At 36.1% G+C, this 18,256-nt stretch overlaps 1 protein-coding gene across 2 annotated transcripts in view; it reads left to right on the forward strand.

The window, feature by feature from the left end:
* Positions 1-18,256, forward strand: part of LOC120527688 (gamma-aminobutyric acid receptor subunit beta-1) — a 559,006-nt gene that overhangs the window by 476,367 nt on the left and 64,383 nt on the right. For both annotated transcript variants that reach the window (XR_005633393.1, XM_039751390.1), the window contains exon 8: positions 11,708-11,958. Coding sequence is in view for 1 of the 2 variants with exons in the window: in XM_039751390.1 (XP_039607324.1) it covers positions 11,708-11,958 (251 nt within the window). In the remaining variant the exon portion in view is untranslated. The remainder of the gene's footprint in view (positions 1-11,707; positions 11,959-18,256) is intronic.

Raw genomic sequence — 18,256 nt, forward strand, 5'->3', positions numbered from 1 at the left:
CAAGACTTTTGGGAAAATACCTTGTGGACTGATGAGACAAAAGTTGAACTTTTGGAAGGCAAATGTCCTGTTACATCTGGCGTAAAACACAGCATTTCAGAAAAAGAACATCATACCAACAGTAAAATATGGTGGTGGTAGTGTGGTGGTCTGGGGTTGTTTTGCTGCTTCAGGACCTGGAAGGCTTGCTGTGATAGATGGAACCATGAATTCTACTGTCTACCAAAAATCCTGAAGGAGAATGTCCGCCATCTGTTCGTCAACTCAAGCTGAAGCGATCTTGGGTGCTGCAACAGGACAATGACCCAAAACACACCAGCAAATCCACCTCTGAATGGCTGAAAAAAAACAAAATGAAGACTTTGGAGTGGCCTAGTCAAAGTCCTGACCTGAATCCAATTGGGATGCTATGGCATGACCTTAAAAGGCGGTTCATGCTAGAAAACCCTCAAATAAAGCTGAATTACAACAATTCTGCAAAGATGAGTGGGCCAAAATTCCTCCAGAGCGCTGTAAAAGACTCATTGCAAGTTATCGCAAACGCTTGATTGCAGTTATTGCTGCTAAGGGTGGCCCAACCAGTTATTAGGTTCAGGGGCAATTACTTTTTCACACAGGGCCATGTAGGTTTGGATTTTTTCTCCCTAAATAATAAAAACATCATTTAAAAACTGCATTTTGTGTTTACTTGTGTTATATTTGACTAATGGTTAAATGTGTTTGATGATCAGAAACATTTTGTGTGACAAACATGCAAAAGAATAAGAAATCAGGAAGGGGCAAATAGTTTTCACACCACTGTACTGTATATATATATATATATATATATATATATATATATATATATATATATACTGTATATATATAGCCCGATCTACATACTGTCAAATAAACAAACCACACTCCATGGCGCAACGCAAGAGGCTTTGCCTCCAGCGCTGATGTCCGAGATTCGATTCCCGAGACGGGGTGCAGTGAGTGTGTATGCCTGATGAACCCAGAATTGGGGCGAAACACGTGTTGCGTACTCTTTGCATTATTTGACAGTAAAACTATTTCAATATATATATACAGTAATCCCTCCTCGATCACGGGGGTTGCGTTCCAGAACCCCCCGCGATAGATGAAAATCTGCGAAGTAGAAACCATATGTTTGTATGGTTATTTTTATATATTTTAAGCCCTTATAAACTCTCCCACACTGTTAACATTATTAGAGCCCTCTAGACATGAAATAACACCCTTTAGTCAAAAGTTTAAAATGTGCTCCATGACAAGACAGAGATGACAGTCCTTTCTCACAATTAAAAGAATGCAAACATATCTTTCTCTTCAAAGAATGTGTGTCAGGAGCAGAGAATGTCAGAGAGAGAGGGAGAGAAAAGCAAACAATCAAAAAATCAATACATGCTTTTGGGCTTTTAAGTATGCCGAAGCACCGCAATAAAGCGGCATTTTTTAGAAGAGCGTCCATATCCTCTAGGCAAACAGCCTCTGTGCAAACAGCCCCTTTGCTCACACCCTCTCCGTCAGGCGCAGAGAATGTCAGAGAAAGTGAGAGAGACAGAGAAAAGCAAACAATCAAGCACCGCGTGGGAAGCATATCGTATATCATTGAGGAGTTTTATTTAATACGTTATACATGCTCTGATTGGGTAGCTTCTAAGCCATCCACCAATAGCGTCCCTTGTATGAAATCAACTGGGCAAACAAACTAAGGAAGCATGTACCATAAATTAAAATTTTCCACAGTACCATAAATTAAAATTTTCCACACAAAATGAAATCCATGAAACCAGTGAAAAGGAGAAAAAATCTACATGGCCCTGTGTGATATATATTTAGATATGCTTATATTTAAAATCACTTAAATAGGATGGAGTGAAAAAGTACCTCAAAAGCTAGACATCATGCCAAGATCCAAAGAAATTCAGGAACAAATGAGAACAGATATAGGTCTATCAGTCTGGTAGGATCATTTCTAAAGCTATATATATATATATATATATATATATATATAGGCCTCACTTGCCTCAATTAAGGTCACACACACCATACATATACAGTATATCAGCTAAGAAACATCTCGATTCATTTTACCTTGTGGACTGATGAGACAAAAGTTGAACTTTTTGGACCCTGTTACATCTGAAAACACAGCATTTCAGAAAAAGAACATCATACCAACAGAGGCCGATTTGGTGTGTCAGGAGCACAGAGAGAGAGGGAGAGAAAAGCAAACAATCAAAAAATTGGTTTGAAAAGCGGCATTTTTAGTATGAAAAATATGAGGTTAACGCAGAAAAGGCCGATTTCGCAGATCACCAATTGAAGCTTTATGAATAATGGATACTTTATTCGCCATCAATAATTGTTTTGGTAAAGCCATACTCAGTGTAATCCTCCTTCGATTTTCAAATTTTTTCGTGACTAGCCATGTTTAAATGAATGGTAAAAAAGTAAGAGCGAAGCGACGGTGACTTACTGAGGCAGGCAGGCAGGCGAGAGCACAATAGCACGCGGGCTCGATGTAGTGCGCGTCAAATCGATCTAAAATGCGCGATCAGATTCTAAAAAATATATCTTTTCAAGTTCTATTTGGATATAAGTAGGTTCTATTTAGTCGACAGAAATATCTTTGGTAGGAATGTAAGTAATTTAGTCTTTAAATTTCTATGGTGAAGAAAAATTTATTCAATGATGACTAAATTTAACTTTCATTTTTATTAAAAAGAAAATGAAACCTTTTTAAACTGAGGGAAAATATACCAATAACTATTTGTTAAGGATCTCACATTGTCAGTTCGGCCCTACGTTTGTAATATGACCAAGCTGTGCGCTGAGCTTGCTCTTGAGCATGCAGCGTACAGTTGGCAATGTGAAAAGTAATGTCTCAAATCTCACAGCTTGGATTGCTGCTGTCATAATCGGTTTGAGTTTCATGGTTTGTTTCAATTACGACAGTATTTGCAGGACTGCAGGAATGTGTTGAAGTGACATTTGGCATCTGTCAGGCGTTGTAAGCATACAACCGCTTTCATCAATAACTTCACATCCAGCTTTTGAGAGTTTAAACATTCATAAACATCAAAGTGTCCACTACTGAAATCGTCACCTGTGAATCTAAGATGTTTAAGAGGCATTGGCGGTTGTCAAAAGGTGTAAAATATTTGGCCATTTCGCTACACTTGAAAGCGACAACCGAACAATTCAGCGGCAGCCATCAACTCACATGCAGAACCATAGGTGAAGAGCTTAAGCATTTCACTCTTATAGTGCTCCTGTGTAGTATAATTATCTCCTGTACCGTCATCAGTCCACACCTTGAACCTGTCCCAGTCATTCAATACATAAGACACAATGTTCCTCTGGATATCAAGAGTGAGCCTGATATGGCCGTGCAATATGTAACACAGAGAATGGAAAAGGCAGGCGCCATCTCCGGGCATGGAAACCACTCGGTAAGTGACAGTTCTTTGATCGATGGTGATCACCTCAATAGATATGTTAATGGGGGTACGTTTGGAACGATAAAGGAAATCGGCACCTGAACAATGTAAAGTAAGTCTAAAATACCTAAACAATAACTATAATCGTAATAAACGAACAATAAAACAGCGTAGAAGCCGTGGATTAAATAAAAAGGATGTAGTTATCAGCAGGAAGACGTGAATCCCATGGCCAGGCAAGGAAGGGAATGTAGAGTCCGGAGCGACGGACGGCTTTATATAGGCAGGCAGCCAACAACATGGGAGGCGTTGGGATGGGGGACCCAACGCTGCCTCACACGGTGATCAGGCTGGAGGCTATGGACAAAAATATGTATGTAAGTAGGATTCAGTTAGGGTTGGGAACCCGCATACCAAATTTCTTGAAGATGGGCCCATAAGTAACAATGACCGTTGGAAAGTTTAATATGGCGGCCGACAGTGGTGTCATACCACTGAAATGAGATGTACATCGGTTTCGGTTAGTGCAGGGAAACTGCCGACCAAATTTCATGAAGATGGGGCCATAAATAAGAAAGTTCAACATGGCGAATGTCGTCGACCTTTATGAGCGTTACGCGTAGAATTTCGAAATGAAACCTGCTTAACTTTTGTAAGTAAGCTGTAAGGAATGAGCCTGCCAAATTTCAGCCTTCTACCTACACATGAAGTTGGAGAATTAGTGACATTAGAAAGTTCAATATGGAGGCCGACAGTGGCGTCATACCACCGAAATAAGTACGTACATTGGTTTCGGTTAGCTTAGGGAAGCCGCCTACCAAATTTCGTGAAGATGGGGCCATAAATAGGAAAGTTCAACATGGCGGACATTGTCGACCGTTATGACTGTTACGCATAGAATTTCGAAATAAAACCTGCTTAACTGTTGTAAGTAAGCTGTAAGGAATGAGCCTACCACATTTCAGCCTTCTACCTACACGGGAAGTTGGGGAATGTGTGACGTTGGAAAGTTCAATATGGCGGCCAACAGTGGTGTCATACCACCGAAATAAGTACGTACATCAGTTTCAGTTAGCGCAGGGAAGCCGCCTACCAAATTTCGTGAAGATGGGACCATAAATAAGAAAGTTGACATTGTCGACTGTTATGACCGTTACGTGTAGAATTTCGAAATGAAACCTGCTTAACTTTTGTAATTAAGCTGAAAGGAATAAGCCTGCCAAATTTCAGCTTTCTACCTACATGGGAAGTTGGAGAATTAGTGAGTGAGTCAGTCAGTCAGTGAGGGCTTTGCCTTTTATTAGTATAGATGTATATGTATATATATGTTTATATATGTCTGTGTGTGTATGTATATATATATGTATGTAAGTGTGTGTGTATATATGTATATATATGTGGATGTATGTGTGTATATATATATTATATATGTATGTGTATATATATATATACAGTACAGGCCAAAAGTTTGGACACATCTCCTCATTCAATGTGTTTTCTTTATTTTCATGACCATTTACATTGGTTGATTCTCACTGAAGGCATCAAAACTATGAATGAACACCTGTGGAGTTATGTACTTAACAAAAAAAGGTGAAATAACTGAAAACATGTTTTATATTCTAGTTTATTCAAAATAGCCACCCTTTGCTCTGATTACTGCTTTGCACACTCTTGGCATTCTCTCGATGAGCTTCAACAGGTAGTCACCTAAAATGGTTTTCACTTCACAGGTGTGCCTTATCAGGGTTATTTAGTGGAATTTCTTGCTTTATCAATGGGGTTGGGACCAGCAGTTGTGTTGTGCAGAAGTCAGGTTAGTTGGACGATCATTTATTTTTCAACAGGCCAATGACCCCAAACACACCTCCAGGCTGTTTAAGGGCTATTTGACCAAGAAGGAGAGTGATGGAGTGCTGTAAATGGTCATGAAAATAAAGAAAACACATTGAATGAGGAGGTGTGTCCAAACTTTTGGCCTGTACTGTATATATGTAAGTATGTATGTATATGTATATATGTGTCTATATATGTGTCTGTGTGTGTGTGTGTGTATACTGTATATATATATACTCATAACAGTGACAAAACAATTACATTGACAATCATGTTACGTTATTTTCAAAATGTTTCCTTTTCTTTTTCATTACTTTTTTAACACACTACTTCTCCGCTGCGAAGCGGGGGTATTTTGCTAGTCTTTTATATAAACTCTCATTCAAGGCTTAGCATACTGCCCAGAAAACCATATACAACACACACCACAGTTGGTTATTTCAACGGCTAAACCACTGCTTTATATAACAGTAAGATCTACAATTTCTACAAAGTATATTAACAAAATAATCAATATTCTTTTTTCAGTAATCTTCCTCACTTGTTTCTGATGCCAAATATGAACCATGGAACACAATGGAGCTAATCTGGACCAAAATTCCTGTACCACACTTTTGACACCTTGTTCAATTCATATAAATGGAGGCTGTTCTGAAAACAAATGCTGGTTAAATTTGGTCTTTATTGAGCAATGCATAAATTGTTCATTCAAACACTATTGGGAAATAAAACACATACAACATATGGTTAAAAAGTATAAAATAATAAAAAGTACAAAAGTAAAATTAGATTATAACAAGAAAACACAGTGTAAATGTGTATAAGTACTGATATAAACTCTCTGAAATTCCAGTACTTTTATCATTTTAAAGCTTGTTTTGACTGTTCTTATCACATATTGTTGCATAGAATTAGACAGGAGATACAATGAGACAATGTACAGAAAGTGAGTTTGTGATATTAAAAAAAAAGTCTATAAAAAATCAATTGCAAAATTTAAAAAACTGGCTTGTAGTAGCCACCAATGTTTTTGTTGATCTGACACCTTATTAGTAATCCTAGAATAAGAACTCAAATACACACTTCTGAATTTCATTTCAAAACATGTTAATTCTTGGCTGTAATTCACACATTTTGACTTATGAAAAACAGCTCACACCAGTACAGTGAAAAACTATTTACCTCATTGATAAGTTTCCTCTAATACTTTTTACTTCTCTCAAATATTGAATGAACAAAATTTCTTCTTATACCAACTGGTACTACATGAAAACGTAATTACACTTCGGATTCAACGGGTTGGAAAATGGATGGATGAAACACCTTTAGCTACAATCACTGCCACCAAATAGTTCCTGCAATTTAATATTATTCTTTCACATCACTGTAGTGGAACTATATCTCACTTTTCTATCAACCACTGTTTATTTTTGGAAAATATAGTAAGTTATCAAGCATGAGCAGCATATTTCAGGTGCTGCCATAGTGTCTTTGTACCGTTTAGTCATGGGCTTTGACTAGCGAAGTTCATAACTTTAATTTTGCATATTTTCAACCTTTCAGATATAGATTTGTTATGTTTGACTCACTGTCTCGCTGCATGACCCAGGTATGCACCAGCTTCAGCTTACTGGTCATGTCCTGAGGACAGCAAAGCATTCCCACCCAGTCATATCATCACCTCCATGACTGACTGTTAATATAATATTCTTACTGTGGAACCCTGTGTTTGATTTACACTGGACATAATGGGACTCATGTCATTTAAAAACGTAGGCTTTTGTGTCATGTCCATAGGACATTCTTCCTTAAGGCTTAGGGATCATCAAGGTGTTTCCTGGCAAGAGGTAAACAGGATTTACATTGTTCTTAGTTAATACTGGTTTCTGCCATGCTACTCTTTATTGAAGTTTCAGTTTTGCCCAGTATCATTCTGATTGTGTAATCATTAACAGTTAGGTTTGCTGAGGTAAAATAAGACAGCAATTCTTAAGATCCTTTTTTGAAGATTCTTTGTGACTTCTAGATGGTTTTCTGGTTTGACCTTGGGGTAATTTTGGCAGGTTGGCCACTTGTGGGAAAATGTGTCACTGTTCCAGATGTTTTTTTATTTGAAGGTTATGGATTTCTTTGGTTTAGGGGAGTTCAAAGCCTTGTTATTGGATTTGTAGCTCTTTAGTCCTTTGATAAAAACGCTATGTCCTTGTTTAATCTGTGTGCTGACAACTTGACTGTGAGGTTAAATATAGGGCCCAACTCATGATATATAAAAAATAATAAGTTTACATCAAATATAATAATACAACAACAACAATAATAATAATAATAATAATTTTTAAACTGATATAGCATAGCAGACATAGGAAAAACGATATGTAATTAAATAATCAACAGGACTGCAACTATAGGCTTTGAATGTGTTGCTAACGGCTGATTTCATTCAAAGTATAAGCATCTCTCAAGTGGGATTGCATTAACACTTATGTTAAAACTCTGGAAATATCATCCTCTGTTAATTGCTCTCTTTACATTCGCTCATGACACAACTTAAAAGGTTCTCCATAGTTGTTATCTCACTTTAAAAAAAAACTTAATGATGTTGTGTGATTGGGTGGTAATGTTACATTCTTTGTATATATAGTCGATTCCAGTTAATTGGACCACCGGTTAATCGGACCAGACGCTTATTCGGACCGAATCCTAAAGAACCGAAACAGATCATATTACATAAGCCTAATATTGTTCGCTTATTTGGACCAAAATTCTGTTTAATCAGACCAAAGAACGTGACAGAGAATAAAAAAAAGAAGCCACAAGTCGCACGCGGAAAGCGGATATAAAGCGTGTCAGCGACATCGGGAGGATCCCTGGGCTCCCCAGGAGAATTTATGTTTTTATCAAAGGTCAGGAAGTCGGAAAGTTTGTACCAAGTGCAAACCAGTGGGGGTGAACATGCCTGCCCTTTCTTTCCTAAAACAGACCACCAGTAGCCGGCGACATGAAGTCGAGCGTAAACAAGAGTGTCTGTGCAAGGAATTCCTTCCTGTCAATCAGGATTAAAGTTTATGTGAGAAAGCTTTTGCTTCAAGAAAGTTAAACTGGGCGCTTTTAGTGCCGAAGCATTGAATGGCGAGCATTTTGTGGCTCTCCTGACCTCCACATCATGACCTGGAAACACCAAGATTTCATCAGAACTCTTTTAGTCTGTGAACTGTGCGTGTCTTGTCTCCCCTGCCAAAATGCCACGGCGGGACTTGACGTTAGCTTAAAAAATTGATTTCCTGGATCAGATCTGGCAACAACCACCAAACACTAGTCAGCGTTGGTTGGTTGAAATTACCGGCTTGGCAAAAACTACAATTTTGCACTTGTTAAAACAAGAGAGCTGTGAGAAGAATGGGCAGTGCGTCAACAGAATGCATCAGATCACACTAGACAAGATCTTCAAACGTTGACTGAAATTTGGTAATGTAACCTTTTTTATTATGCTTCGCATGCTGAGTGTCGTGTAGATCATTTCGAAGAATTTGTAGATTTCTTTTTCAATAAACAAAGTTGTAAGCAACCGTACATGTACATGTACGTAGTTCTTGTTTGTACGTTCGCCATACGCATGTGCAGCACAATAAGAGTCATAATGACATTTTAATATGTTACTTATTGAACGTCCCTCCTTGGTTGCACATGTATAGTGCATGTTCATGTAATCGGACCAGCTGGTTATTAGGACCAAAATGATCGTGTCCTGATGTGGTTCGATTAACAGGAATCGACTGTATTAGCAAAAATTCAGTAAACAGGAATAATAGGTAAATATTTAAGGATAATGATATTTTGCTTCAAGTGAATTTTGTAATTATATTAGGCTAGTCAGATGATTTTATCAGTCTAAACTTAATGTATAAGCATATGGTTTATAGGCCTACATGGTATGATTGTTACAGTATTGTTATTGTTAAATAAAAAAAACTACTTGTTTGAAAATGTGTTTATATTGCTACTTAATTGTGATATTTTTTTTTTTTACTACTGACACAGATTTGAGCTTTTTAGAGAAGAAAAAGAAAGCAATTAGGCTTTATTGGCAGGCTATATGTTTTCTGAAATGTTGTACTTCAAGCTCTTATTTTTCTGAAAGAATCTTGTAGACAGATGTTGCCAACATGAGCTGCCAAATTTGAAGACATTCTACCCTGTAAATAATTTGAAGTCAGTATGTCAGCATTTAACATGTAACTTGTATTAATGGCTGTCTGTTAGGTTGCATCTGTCTGATGAATTTATTTTTGTTTAATTTTCCAGATTCAGGATAGATATCAGTACACAGTCATATTGGATTTTATTCACCTACAAAATTCATTTGAACTGTCAAATAAAAATATTGGATATGAGCCAAAAATTGGAAAATATAAACTCAAATGCAGCTGTTCTGGACTTTTTAACTCAATTTTTCCATCACAGCTTTTCTCTAGCATTGCCCTGGGATTGGGGGCAGTTGCCTTTGTGCCCAAACCAGACAATACCAATGATTGTAAGGGTCAAAATAAGTGAGTTGTATATTAAGCTGCCCTCGATCAGTTGATTTTTATTATCCCATTAATTGGTTGATTTAGTAGTGGGGTAACTGCTTTTTCACACCACGGCAGTTAGTGTTACATCAGTTTGATCATTTAATATGCAACATGAGTTAAAAATGTATTTACTTGTTCACTTTTTTTTGCGACCTTTATGTAATATTAGATTTTCATTGAAATCCTAAAAAAATGTCAGATATTTGCAGTCATAAAGGAAATCACGAAGGGCAAAACACTGTATTTTGGCACTGTGGTTTCTAATTAATTTAATAATGAACAAATGAGTTCCAAGATTTTTCAAAAGATTGAAAAGCATGAATGTTTTGGCAAGGTAAAGTTGCTTCAGCAACTGGATTTAAAGACTCAGGTTTTGTTCTTATTAGGAAAGACCTAATTTTAAAAGAAAAAAATGGAAAGAAATCTTCACAGTTTGCCTTAAAAACGTATTGCATCATAATTTACTTGTAGATACACTTTTGGCTATGATTTGCTGGATATATCCCCAAGTTCACATTCACAATTGGGGTGTGTGTTGCAGTATCTTTTTAGAAATGTTCTGTACTAAATGGGAGAAATAAGTCTCAACAAACCAGCAACACATAAAAGCAATCTCATTACCAACATTTGGGGACAAAAACATTAAGGAAACCCAGCTAAAAGGATTTTGAAAGAAATTCTAAGGCAATTATGATGCTTGGTGGTGGGTGGGTGACCCTATTGCATTTTGTGGGGCCACCCACACCTTTAATAAAAACCACGATCAATCTGTAGATCCTCAAATTGGTGTTTGGACCACCAACTCCAGTATCAGCACAGCCTCAGCTCAGGGTAGACCACTGGACTCGAGAGAATGGATTTAGAGAACACTTCTTTGAAGTGTAGGTAGTGAGACATCATTGCAGCTACAGAGCTTTAAAGGAAGATGTTAGACTCATTCTCCTGGACTTGTGGACTTTAAGACCATAGTTGTCCAGTCTCAGGACAGCCTGATTAGGTACAGCAGATATTACTTTTATGGTACAACATATGCCATATGTATTCCAATGATACTATATCACACTATAAAAATAATCTATTGCCAGGTTTTTACTGTTTAGAATAATGCAGCAATTTTGCCTAGAATCAGTTTTTCTGCAGTCAGCCATCTCTTGTGGGCAGCCTAAAATGCAGTATGTTTGACATAGCATAGATACAATTAAACATACATTAAAATGTGTATTTTATTACATTGCATTTCAATGGATCATTTATATGTGCATGTTGGGGTAATATTTATCAATCTGTCTTCTTTCCTTATATATAAGTCCAGTATATGTTAATGTTGTCACTCAGTCTAAGTCTTCTTCTGTGCAAGCACACTGTGGCTGACAACTCATGTAAAGCCTTGATGAAATGCAATAAGGCAATATACTGCTTGTAAAATTCTAACTTGGGGACAAGCAGTGTAGAGTAGCAACTCTGCATGCTTTACTACCATTCAAGTAACAGATACAGGTTTTTGTCCTTCTTGACAAACCAAAAGATTAATAATGTTACTTACTTGACCTTTATCTTTTGAAAGGGAACACCACTCCAGAGTTCTTTACATGAATGCAGCTATTTGTGCCTTTGAAACAAAAGCAGAGTGTAAAATTGAGAATATTTGAATAAAAACCCCAATCTTAATTCAAGTAGATTTTTACTTTGTCTTCACTAATATTTGGTTAATTATTTAATAATACTGTATTTGTTCTTAGCACAGCTGAATAAAATGTATCTTTTGGTGATTAAATATTTCTTTATAACAGCAAATAGACTGTAATTTGTTTTTAAATCCAAATGTAACAATAAATTATCGTTCTTTAACAGGCATAACTACGGTGCTGACTATGACAACCATCAGTACTCATCTCAGGGAGACATTGCCCAAGATTCCTTATGTAAAAGCAATTGATATTTACCTAATGGGATGCTTCGTATTTGTGTTTCTGGCACTTCTTGAATATGCCTTTGTAAACTACGTATTCTTTGGAAGAGGACCCCAACTTCAAAAAAAGGCAGCAGAAAAAGCTACCCAGGCTAATAATGAAAAGAGCAAACTGGACACTAACAAAGTTCAAGTAAGTTGAATATTATTGAATCAATAAAATCAGAATGTCATTATTAAAATTATAAATGCATTGTTTGCATTTGTATTCAATAAACACAAACTAAACTAAAAAGAAAACATTGCATTTAAGTAAATTCAACAGGATGCTTGGAAAATATAAAGAACTAAGAAAAGTTTTCCTTGTGGTAAACTGTGAAACTACAAACCAGGGTATAACAAACCTTGAAGAACTGTATCCACTGTACTGTAGTGTCTTAGGAATTTCTTTTTATCTGTTCTTTCCTTTATCAACTAATTTCTGTGTATGTTTGTATGTAACACTAATTATGTGGTAGACACATAAATTGGAAGAGGAGGGGGAATAAATAGAGGGCCTTAGGCATTGTGTGCCTTGTGCCTTGTCACAAGCCTCAACTGAGTTCTCATACTCACATATTTATTTACTTGTCTTTACTGTTTTTGACCCTTTGTCCGCTGTTTGAAATTCTGTTTTTGTCTGGTATGTTTTGGGTACATTTACCTGTGCTGTGCTTTGTAATTTCGTGCATTTTGATCTCTGCCTATTTTTGAATCTGCTTTTGTATTTTGGAATTTAATGCATGTCTCATTTTTTTTAGTGTGCTATGACTCAGAAATTTTGCTTTGCTCGGTTTGATATAAACACCAGCCAAAATTTGTGATGCCAGCCAGACATAACAGGGCTGCACACCACATTGATGTTCTGTTACTTGAATCACCTCCTGTGAGGCTGGCATGGAGGCACTGTACTATGCATATGCCCTCTTCGTTTGCCATAATGAACAAGCACATACCTAAAGAGGTGTTTCAGTCTTCTTTTAGAAATAATAAAAGGGTAGTTTAAAATATATTTAGAATGGAGCTTATGGCTTTGTGTGCATAGAAACATTTCTTTTCTACAATTATTTTGAACTCCTCCAGTAGACTATTATACATATGCAGAAGATTTTATTGTAAGGACATAGGCATAGCATTTTTGGGAAATATTTTATAGGAAGTGATTGTACATTTGATGGAAACATTTGGAAACCAGATAGTGATTTACCTGTATAATAATGAGTAATTGTTGTTTTTTTCCTGTTATTTTGACATATAATATTAAATGTTTTAACATTTATGTTTCCTTTATACACATAATATTGTATACAGAAAACATGTTATTTATATGTTTTAGAACACTTTATTACTGAAAAAAACCTTGTCTGCATTAAAATTATTTAGTTTAATTTACTTGCAGAGGTTTGCCTGATTACTCTTTTTTGTATGATTTTGTTTTTTTATTTATTTAAATTATATACTGTGCCCCTGATTAGTATTCCTTTTGTTGAACTTGAAGTAAAGCTTCTTCCTTCTTCAGTGGTGTATGTGGGTAGAAAGAAATGTGTCTTTTTTAAGTAATTTAATTCAAAATTTTAATATGATTTTATTTCAGAGTATTGCTATATTTGTTTTGAAAAAAATACATTTTTTTTACAAAGAACTGTTATTTAAGTTTAAACTGCCACTGGTTACGAGTGGGAGACCCTAACGTATTCACATTAATCTTGCAGAATATATGAGAAATTAATTAAACATTTCATTAGACCAGGGTTTCTGAAACTATGGGTTGCTGCCAGTCAGTCTTGAGACACTGTTGTATTTAAAGTGAATGGGTTGTGTACGGTTTGCAAAGTGGGTTTGGGTAGGTGGCCATGAATTGATTAAGCAATCAACATTCTTCTGACCATTTTCCTCGATCCAACACTGACTATGATTGGCAGCAGTTTTTCAAGGTGAAGTTCTCCCCCAGCTCTAATGCCATGACAATCATCCAGCCCCCCTTTTTGTCGCAACATAAAACATGTTTCAGAAACCCTGCACTAGACAATGCTGTTTGCATGACCCCTAGGTTTGACTAATTAGGATATTTTAATTTAGTAATTGCAGTGCCTTTATAACACAGTTTTTCGAGAGCTACACTTTGTTTATTTAGTAGAAGTCAAAGTTTTTATAATAAAGAAGAAAAGCAGTCCAGTCATTTTTACAACCAATTTTTAAGTGAATCCTTGAACTTTCACAAAGCCTGTTCAGGAAGAGAACAAAGTTGTATGTTAATTTCAGTAGTGTAGTCTGTTATGTAAGCAGAGATTTACGATTCAAAGGGCATCCTACCATCAGAACAAACTACAAGCACGGTCATAGTAAACAATGAGATAATTTTGTGTGTACCAAGAAGAAATCAAAATTCTCGTGTTGTTGATCTCATGCAAACAGTTAATATGTGTTTGTATTGATGTTAACAAGCTTAAATGACCTCCAGATCCTGAATTTGCTGTGGCAGTCATTCAGGTTTTCCATACAAAATTTGCATATGAGAGTTGGGCTACGTCAGTAAATGAGCAAATGTTGAGCTCATACAAGTGAAAGTACTTTCCTCTTTCTCTATTCATTTCAAATGTGTTTTACTCTAATTTATGTCTGTAGTTGTCTGCAGTTCTATTCTGGCTATGTCTAGCATAAAGCTAAACAAATCTTGGACATGTTGTGAGTAGACTGTTGGCCAAACCCACTCATACACTCTCACCTACACAGAAAGGCCAGGCTAAAGCCACCATCCAATCTAGCACACAGATCATTGAGATATGTTGAAGCAGGGTCATTTCTAGGAATAGGCTGTCCAGGCAAGGGCTTAGGTCTTCCTCTGGTGACCAGGGTACATTACTCCAGCCCTCTTCCAATCTTTGTGTTTAAGTACAAGTAGAAAACCCAGGAGAACACAGGGAGAAAGGAGTAAGGTCTCAGGAGCAGTGACTGGGCCGGATAATAACTCACTGCCCAACAGATATGAGGGACCAAATCTAACGATTGTGCCACTGGATTATGCATGCTACTGTTTAAACAAGGAAAACAATAATAAAAACACACAAAATATAAATACATGAACATCAAGTAAAAGAATTTCATATTTTTATCTTTACACCATAACAAAGCTTTGTGTGCTTAAAAGTTTGTGTAAAATGAATGGGCAGATGAATAGAGGACCACTATTAATGGGTGGCACTATTAATGCTGTGAGAGCTCTGTCAGTGCTTCCTCTGAGTTAGATATTTATGAGTGTATGCGTACAATATACCATATGTCGTAATTGAATTTAAAAATCTCTCTCACAATAATTAGCTTGTTACAATGAATCAGGAAGCTTATGTTTTGTTTTTTGTTTTTTTTTTCAAATAGCCAAGGCACATTGCAGTGAGCCTGTGTAGCTTCATTGCAAGTATCCAAAAACAGTGATGCTGAAAAAAGAGAAAGACCACTGTAAAAGAAGACTCCGTTGCAGTCAGAAACCCAATGCGTCACCACAGAAAAGGCAGTTCTCCTTTGGTTTGACAGACTAAGACAGTTATACTCTGTACTTTAAGTCCAGCGCCCCAAGTTTACTTCTAGCAGCTCTGTGTGAGGGTGGTGCCGCCTAAGTTAATTTTTTGGTGGTAAACCTAGACTCTTTGAAAAATATTGCTTTCTTTTCCATTTAGTCTGGCTCATTGCAAAAAACCTGAGCTAACTGCAGTGAGACGGATTCTCCAATTTGCCTACTGTATTATCGTGGAAATTCACTATTTGCTATTTTTGGTTCGCTTACGTCACATAGTTAAATCAAATTGTGGGGTTTGTTTCATTTCTTCAGTCTGCTGAGTTTTTTGTTATCTTCCCAATTGCAGTAGAAAATGTACACATTCTGTCTGGGTAATGGTGAAGATCTCTCTTTTTGTTCAGCACACATCCTAAACTTAAAGGTCTCTCCCCAAACGGGGTTAACAAATATTATATAAATAACTGATAATCTTAAAATCACTTGTCATGTTTACATTGCAACCTATGTTCAGCCTCTGCCCATGCTGATTATCATATTTATCTTAAGCTAATTAATAAAGTTGTTTCTCTTAGATATTCCACAACAGTGAAGTAAAAGATGCATAATTTAAATCAATAAAAATACAAAGTTTGTATCAAATAAAGATTTCAACAGATGTTGAATTATTGCCAGCTTGTTTGAGCACTTAATTAAACAATCTTGGGTATTACGTATTTCACAGTTTATAGTTCAATACAACTTGTTTGAGAAGCACAGTTCACAACTCAGTATAGCTTGTTTGAGCACTTGCTCAATATGGCTTGTTTGCATAGCCATAAACCTATGATGTACTGTATACATGATAAATGAATATATAGAAAAAGCACTTTAGAAATCAAGCTTTATGTTCTTTAGACATTTCATATTTCATGAGGTGGTTGGGAAAAAAACTATAGTGGATGCAAAGTCTTTCTGAATAAATTATAAATTGCTATTATCTTTCTGTTTTTGTGTGGATTTCTGCTGAAGGTGCCATTACCTTTCTGAAGTTATCTATAAAATGCCCTAGTATGAGTGTATACTGTAGGTCTTTCGACTCCCATGACATCCAAGCAAAAAAGGTTAGGGTTAATCAGAATCTTTATGACATTTATCAGTTGCATTTTAAATAATAAGTTGTTTAATTTATGGATTTGTCTCTCTGAAAAAACTACTAAAAATACAAATTCTTATTTGGCATTATTTGAGGATTGTACAATGAAATATATTGACTAAGGAAAAAAAAAACATCAGCAGTAAACCTCAGTTCACCGCTCATCTAAAATAAGCTCTATACATTTTGGAAAAAAGCCTTTTTGTTTGCGAGAGTTGGTTTTGGCAATGGATTATGAATCATTTATGGAGTCTGTATGACAAGCTGCAGTTATTTTGACAGATAAAAAAGAAAACACATCTGTGGCATTTTTAAATAAAGCTTGATGTTGTAATATCACTGAAGAAAACACACAATGTATTATATAATCAAAACAAAAATGTTTATGAAACAATTTAATTATAAAATGGAATAAACATCAGCTGAAAATAATTCTTTTAAACTAGCAAAAATGAGATAGATGTCTCCATCTCCATCTTGATTTGAGCATATATAAAATATCAAAATGTCACAAATGTGGCATTTTTAGTATTATGGATTTAAGAGAGATTATGTCATACAAAAAATAAAGGTGAAAAAAATGAAATTCATACCTGTCAAATCATTTATGTCCTCAGATCACAAAAAGCAAACATCTTTGTCATTGGCCTTTATCGTACAAACTAAATGAGTAAATAACATTGGGTGTTAAGGAAGAAATTGCTGTTCTGCAGTTTTTAAAATGAACATATGGGTACAACTTCAAGTTGAAAATCATAGTGACAAGTAGAATAAATTTGATAAATTGGATTTTTAAAAAGTAATACTCAAATTGGCATTGTGTGTATGTGCCTTTGGGGGTGGAGGGGGCGTTGTGATTTTTGGCACCCTCTCCAGGCTTCCTTCCTGTCTTGCATCTGATGCTGCCAGGATAGGTTCTACAATCTTATAGTAGATTAAGCTGCTTAAATAATGAATAGATAGATTTTTATAATTTTCATATTTTCTTGCCAGAAAAGGGTGATGCTGGAATGACACTGCAAGTGAAAAAATCCATGTTATAAAATCATGTGATCAGTTGTCTTTCATTCTGGGAGTACCCACATGTGCATATAATATATACAGGAAGGTAAAATATCTCTGTGCCCTAAATTCTTTTACATGATCCTCGGAAATGTTGTGGTTTGCTAAACAAAACAGTGCAGCTAAGGAGGTTGAACAATTATGTCAATATAATTGACCATTAAGTTAGATGGAAGTCAAACAGGATAAAGTAATCCGATGTAATTTCGGAATTCAGCAGAAGCAGAGCTAGAATCCTTTCTGCTTTTCTGAAAAGCATCAAAACAGAATAGTGAGTTGTTGGAGGAACTGCATGATCTGTCTGTCCCCCCTTTTTCTCCCTACATGCATCAAGGACTTTGTTGTGTTTGGCTGTATTTTAATTTTTCATTCAAGAATGGTTTATCTGTAAAATATTACTCAAATAACACTCATAACCTGCCCCAGAAGTTAAGAAAGAAAACTGTGCTCTGGTTTGATGTAAAGTAATGCATAACATACAGTAACCTATCTTACAGATTTCACATTACTTATTGCCAGCTAGCTGGAGGCAACTGTCAAGTAATTAAAAACAGAGGCAGCTTTTCATACCATTTTCATTCCCACTCTCTGTGTGCAGTAGTTGCTATCCATTCCATTTTTATCCTATGCAAAATGAACTCGTCCTCTGTTTGCCCTCTGGCAGGGTATGTGGCTTTTGTGTGCACAGTGGCATTTCACCATTGCAATCACACTGTCATAGGCAGAGGTCAGCTCATGCACCCT

Source organism: Polypterus senegalus, chromosome 4 (genome assembly GCF_016835505.1).
Source record: "Polypterus senegalus isolate Bchr_013 chromosome 4, ASM1683550v1, whole genome shotgun sequence".
Lineage (NCBI taxonomy): Eukaryota > Metazoa > Chordata > Cladistia > Polypteriformes > Polypteridae > Polypterus > Polypterus senegalus.